At 45.1% G+C, this 6,663-nt stretch overlaps 1 protein-coding gene across 1 annotated transcript in view; it reads left to right on the top strand.

Moving 5' to 3' along the window:
- The first annotated feature begins 681 nt into the window (after window positions 1–681).
- DDX43 (DEAD-box helicase 43) overlaps window positions 682–6,663 on the top strand; it is a 48,978-nt gene continuing 42,996 nt past the window's right edge. The window contains exons 1-3 of the mRNA XM_018567355.1: window positions 682–1,015; window positions 4,101–4,156; window positions 5,624–5,729. Of these exons, the coding sequence (XP_018422857.1) occupies window positions 682–1,015; window positions 4,101–4,156; window positions 5,624–5,729 (496 nt within the window). The remainder of the gene's footprint in view (window positions 1,016–4,100; window positions 4,157–5,623; window positions 5,730–6,663) is intronic.

The following is a 6,663-nucleotide window of genomic DNA, read 5'->3' as shown; positions in this document are numbered from 1 at the left end:
CCCATGGCCACTAAAATTGGCCATGGCCCTGAAACAAAATATCGCAGCCACAGCATGTGTCCACAACTAAGCAGCCACCCTGGTAAGTTTTAGGTGGGTGAGTAGTAAAAGCACAGGTCAACTGCCAGTCTTTACCTCCCTTGTTTCTCATAGAGCAGGGTGGGCAAATGTTGGCCCTCCAGCTGTGGTAGAACTACAAATCCCATGACGCATTGCAAGATTTTTACAGCCACAGGCATGACTCCCAGAGACAGATGCATCATGGGATGTGTACTTTGACCACAGCCGGAGGGCAAGACTTTGCCCACCCCTGTAAGTTGTCATAAGTGTGTCGCTGTTGGACTGGGATTTTCGGTCACTCCCAGCGACAATGGTCAACAGGGCAAAGATGTTAAAAGTGTGTAAGAATGACACACACCGCACAAACCTGAGAGAGGTTGTAACTTCTCCCCACGGTATTTAGCTGCTGTAGCACTTGACGCTGCAAAATACTGGCACAGTACAGTGTACACCCCTCTCCCTCCGCACACACCGCGGTACTATCAGCGCCGCTTAGGCAGGAAGAGCCGCACCAATGATAAGAAGCTCCTCCCACCTTGCGCTCATTGGTGTGACAGTAGCGGGGTTTAGCGCCAATTAGGTGACGTCAGAGTTTCCGTGCACCTTGCTGGCGTGCGAGTTATGTCTGACTGGGAGGAGGAAGATAATGGACCCCCTGCAAGCCAGTCATGGGCGCCCCCATCACAGCAGCGCTATGACAGCCGGGAGTCCTTTCGGTTTGGAGAAAGGGCGTCGGAGTCTCGGAGCTATCAGAGGGATGAGGGTGAAGGTGGAGGGCGATGGATGAGGGATAAGGGTGACGGTAGAGGTTGTGGCTGGGAGAGAGTAGCAGAGGGAGGCCCAGGGGGCTCTGGCACATGGAGCCGGGAATTCCGGAGGAGAGACCCCGAGTCGGGCTCCGGGGGAGAGCCCATGTGTTTTCGTCTGGACAGCTCAGTGATCGGCCAAGTGATCGGTGAGTAGACAGGCCCTAGGCTCACCCATGTTCATGTTCTCTGCTCTGTACAGGGTCTCTGTGGACTATTATGTAACTTGTCATTTTAAGGCCCCACTGGAAGGGTTCATTTTTAAAATGCCCAGAGTCCTTCTTTAAAGAACCTCATGAAAAATACAGGATTAATGATAGCCAGGGAATGACAGCTTCCAGTGGCAAGATTCCGCAGATGGCAGCTGAATGTAAATACAGCAGGTAGTGGGTGGGTGCAATAGCCAGCCTGCTATTGGCCATTGTAATGACAGGCTGTCTATTGCGCTTGCCCACTGCTTGCTGTGCCCTCCTCCCAGTGTGGAGGGGAGAGCTAGGGGATCCCACCAACTAATCGATAATGAGAATAGTTTACAACTATTCTCATTTAGGGCTGCAACAACTAATCGATTATAATCGATTTTGAAAATAATCGTTAGCTGCAGCTCTATTCTCATTATCGATTAGTTGGTTGCAGGCCTAATTTCCACACCCCTGTGAAGTTATTTACCAGGGTCCCTCAGAAAGGCAGGGGGAAAACCATGGTGGGGTAAAGAAACAAGTGGGTTGCTGCGTCAGATGTTGGCAGGTGTATGTATGTATGTATGTATGTATATATATATATATTAGGGCTGCGGAAATTATCAATTCCTCGATTAATCATTAACATTTTTGGTCGCTTAAAATGCTTTTGATCGCTAATGAAAACACTCGCCTCCCTGCCGGCTTCCGGGAGTCCCGTCGTCTATGTCCGTGACGTCACCGGACTCCTCCCCCCTTCCCTTCGTTAGCCGACGGAGCCACTTGGGCCGGTGAGTTCGCCCAAGAAACTTGTTCTGCCCTATCAATTTTTAAATTGGTTATACTTACATGTAAAGGGAACATCACTGTAAAAAAAATTTAATTTTCATTTATTTTTACTTTTATCGCCTATATTAATTTTTACGATTTTATTTAGTTACATTTTCCATTTTGTTTTGTTTTTTAAACTTTTCTTTTTCCACATAACTATTGCTATCACACAGGGGATAAAAATCCCCTGTGTGATAGCATTTGGAGGTGACAGGTACTCTTTATTGACCCTGTTACCTCCAACACATAATTGGAGTATTGTGGTTTAAGGTGGCCATATACTAGGCGAATTTCGGCTGGTTTTTATTGTACCGGCCAAAATTTGCACAGTGTGTGGTGCTGTCGGCTCCCTTTCAATTGGCATTCCTCAATCAGCTGATTGAAGGAGGCGGCTGGAAACATTTCCAGCAAATCAGAGTGGGCAGCCAATGAGCTGCCCGCTCTGATCGGACACCTGTCGGAATACGATGTAAACAGCTGGATTCCTCGATCGACACGCTGTTTGTGTTGATGGAGGAATCAGGTTAATTTCTTTTGTTCAGCCTGTTGGTTGAATTAAAAACATTGACAGGTCTATAGCCCACCTTACACAGCATTCTCATACGTGTTTTGTTTGTGCTGTATATGTATTATGGATCATGATTTAACCTATTCATGTTAGCAGGGCAGAATTGTGAGCGCCTCCCACAAGCTGAGCACCGAGATGCGATGCAGCGATCCTGCCCAGCGCCGACTACAAGAGGCATCGCGTGAGGCTACGGGGATCGGAGTGAAACTGTGAGTAAGGGAAGCTGGGATGGGGCTGGCTGTAAATCTATTGCTATAGTGTACTGGACGTGTGTAATGTATATGTAGTGCATATATACAGCACACACCTCCACTACACTCCAGCAATAGAGTTACAATTATCCCCTGCTAACATGAATAGGTTAAACCATGATCCATAGTACATAAGGCGTGTTTTCAGTTGTCCAATAAAAGCAGTCTCAATTGCAAGAACGCGCTCAAAAAAGCTCACAAGCCTGAGCATGATGAAGGGGACCCTGTGTGGTCCCGAAAGCGCTTGCTAATGATAGATAGCATTTGTCAATAAATGAGCACTTGATTGCAGTTATCGTTTGGTGTGCTGGTGACATCTTCCTATTTGTCAACAAAAGCGCAAAAAACGCGATTTGCATTAAAGTCTATGGAGCAAAACGAGCTGATAAGTGCCACAAAAGAAGCTCATGGATTATTTCAAACAGGCGTACTTTTTTTAACGCGTGAATCAGCGGATTTGCATGTACGGCCCCCATAGGAATACATGGGATTTTAATTTGTATGCGTTTCAGCGCAAAAAAAAAAGCGCACAACAAACCGCCCTGGTGTGAATGGGGCCTTATCCTGGTGCAGCATTCTCTCCCTTAAGAGTTAACTGTTGTTGCTGCCAGAGATCCCTGCAACAGAGACTTGTGGGAGATGAAGTACACAGCCAGGGGAAGTACTGTGATAGACTGAGCTCTCTGGACTGCAATTCTCAGAAGGATGTGGGTTCGGGAGAAGTGGGCTGGCTGTGTGTGGAGAGAGCCAGCTCAGTGCTGGGCTGACTCAGCTGTGCATCGTCTGCATTAGAACACATGGTACCGCAATGCCCTCTGTTCCAGTGTGATTGCAAAAAATTGTGCATGCAGTTTTATTCCAAAATAAACGAATGAAATAAAATACAAATTTCTTTGTAACACTCCATTTGTGTATTTTATTTTAATTAAAAGATGGTATTTTCTTTTCTTTTTTATCCAAATAATGGGGGAAAAAAAATCTGCCAACTAATCGATTATGAAAATAATTGTTAGCCGCAACCCTACTGTAGTCCAGATATATAAGAGCATGTTTTCTTTTCTCTATATAATCTTTAATTCACCAATAAACAAAATCCAAAATAAGGTAGTTCTCATTGCTGAATTGGTTTTTGAAGGTGCAGGCACTGGGGCAGTCCTCTCCCATTCTGACTTCAGTACCTTTTGTGAATCCCTGACATGAAACAAACATGGAGCACAGGCTTTGCTAATAAGATGCTTGCTGCAGGTCAGTTTGTGAAGCCAAAATCAGTTTGGCGGCTTCAGATTCTGCACTTTTGAAAAGAATGGCAGCTTACATATTTCTATTCACAAGGATACTTTAAAACGGCACATCTGTGAGTCCGGGGCATTTTCTCTGAGTTTATACTGATTAATGTCTATTGCAGGTCGTGGAGGATCTAAAATAAAAGAGCTAGAGGAAGCATCTGGTTCAAGAATAAAGGTAACTATAGTTCAACGCTGCATGAATACTTCAGATAAAAAGCCACATCCTCTTCAAGAATGAGCTGTTACAAAATGTAGTTAACATAAACCTGGCCTAACCTAGAAGGTAAGAACTTTTTCAAGTACAAGCTGTTTGGTGCCTGAAAACACCTGTTAGTCTTTAAATCCACTGAATGATCTCCTATTCTAGGTTCTTATATGGGACATAGCATTATACACAGATCAAAATCTGAGGATTTTCTAAACTAGTGGCTTATTAGGGATGCACCAATACCACTTTTTCAGGATCAACTACCAATTTTTTATTTATTTTTTGTTCCTCAACTCGTCGATACCAAATAACGGTTCTGTGTGCCCCGAATATCAAGAAGCCATGTGGCAGATCATGACCCGCCATCCGGCTTTCTGATTGCTTAGGAAGCCGGTGTGCTATCAAAAGAAAACCGGCTTTACTTCACGAGGCTGCTCTGCTTTCCGACTACTCGGGAAGCCGGGCAGCGGGTCATGAGGTGCCACTTGGCTTCCTAGCCAATCAGGGAGGTGGGCCATGACATTTGCCCGGCTTTCTGATTGGTTAGGAAGCCAGGCTGCGTAGCAACAAGTTTCATTTTGTTTACTTTTTATCCATTTTTTTGTTTGTTTTTGTTAAATCTAAATTTTTCTAAGATGTATTTTTATCATGTTTTTTTTTTACATTTTTGCATTTTTAGTAATTTTTTTCACTTAACTTTATTACTATCACAGGTGACAGGTTCTCTTTATTGAACCTGTCACCTCCAATACAGGAGTTCTAGCACAGCATTGTGCTGGAACTCCAGTGACAGCTGAGATGGGAAGGTTGTGTGTACAGCGTTCCCATCCCAGAGTAGAAAATGGACGTTCTATGCTCTGCTCCCCGCTCTCAATCCTGAAGCAATTTGCCGTAGTTCCGGGTCCCCCAGATGTAAACTGAAAACCACAGCTGGGAGTGAGGTGGCCCGCAGAGGGGGGACAGACCATGGAGGGGGGCAGCAGGGGGTTGAGACGGAGCAGCAGGCTAATTACAAGTGACACCTGCCAACATCACTTGACTGTCTCCCCCTCTGTACATTTAGCCCTGCATGTCTGAAGCCGGGCTAAATGTAGAAAAAAAACACTCGCCTGCTGTCAGCTCCTCCCCACCCACGGCTGCTGCAGCAACATCTGGCGGCCGGTGGGAGAACTGACACTGCTGCGCTAGGAGGAGGCTGGTGCAGCAGAAGGCACACGGTGACCCACTTAATTGGGGGTCGTGTCAACTAATCGATTATGAAAATAATCGTTAGCTGCAGCCCTAGTCGTGACCCACAGGTTGAGAACCGCTGTTCTAAACCCACCAGTACATTGTTTTAGGGATTATTTTTCAAATAAGCAATGTGCTCGTTTTTATAACGACAGATGTATATATCTGCTATTACAAGTTGTGGAAATTTTTTTTCCCCTTAAGATTATAAAAGAAGATTGTGACACGGAGGTAAAGATATTTGGGAGCAGTGAGCAACAAGAAAAAGCCAAAGCATTGATCGACATGATTGTAGAGAAAAGTGAAAGAGGTGAGTTGGTTTGGTGGCATGGCTTTTTTCTTTAATCTTGGGAGGAATGAATCCTGTCCTTCAAGTGACATTAAAGTCAAAGAAATGTTCCCCCCCCCCCATGTTAATGTCAGCACTTACCTTAATGATGTCTCTTAATACGATTTTCCTCTTCTTTCCTGATGTTTTCATCTGTCCCTCCAGCGGTGCGGCGGCTCTCCGATCCAGCGCTCACTCCTCTGTCCTTGCAGGCACTTCCAATCCCGCTGTGTCTGCATGCAGGTGCACACGCCCATAGACTTACCTTGCGTCTCTGCTAGTCTACCGGCCGAAAATTCAAACTGCGCATGCGCCCGCCCCAAGATGCTTTGCGGCCGCCCGAGCAGTTTCGGATTCTCGGGCGGGATCGCGCGGCGAAAACGTGGTAAGTTGAAACTGCTGTTAAAGCGTTTTAAAGAAAAACTTTTTGCATATAGCTACTGCTTGCTAGCAGTAGATATAGCCAAAAAAACCCGGAGGGTTTAGAACCCCTTTCCGCTAGTAAAGCAGAGCGTTTACATTTTCTTGGTCATATACTAGAACAATAGTATCTTATACATCCTCTTGGATCCTCTGTGGACTATAACGGCATAGATCACTGATCCGCTCTTGTAATAGATTCTGCTTTGCCATAATTAAGGGAAGAATGCCGAAGTGCTGATCTAATGTCTGACTTTGTTTATTGCCCACATAATTGGGAGGTTTTGGGTTCCACAGTAGGAAACAATTACTGTTCCATGTTAATGTACTTTTTTTTGCAGTTCATACTTCAGAACACCACTGCAATATAGGACTCTTACAAGACACCACCTTTAAAAAAGATATAAACTTTTGCCTCCACCCACCAGTTCTTGTATTTCTGCTTTCTTGTTGAAGAGGTTGTCCTGTTTATTTTTTGCGTTCCTTCCATTTTGTT

The sequence above is a fragment of the Nanorana parkeri genome, unplaced genomic scaffold (genome assembly GCF_000935625.1).
Source record: "Nanorana parkeri isolate BGI_ZX_2015 unplaced genomic scaffold, ASM93562v1 scaffold1035, whole genome shotgun sequence".
NCBI classification, from domain to species: Eukaryota; Metazoa; Chordata; class Amphibia; order Anura; family Dicroglossidae; genus Nanorana; species Nanorana parkeri.
This window is presented reverse-complemented; position numbering and strand designations above follow the sequence as displayed.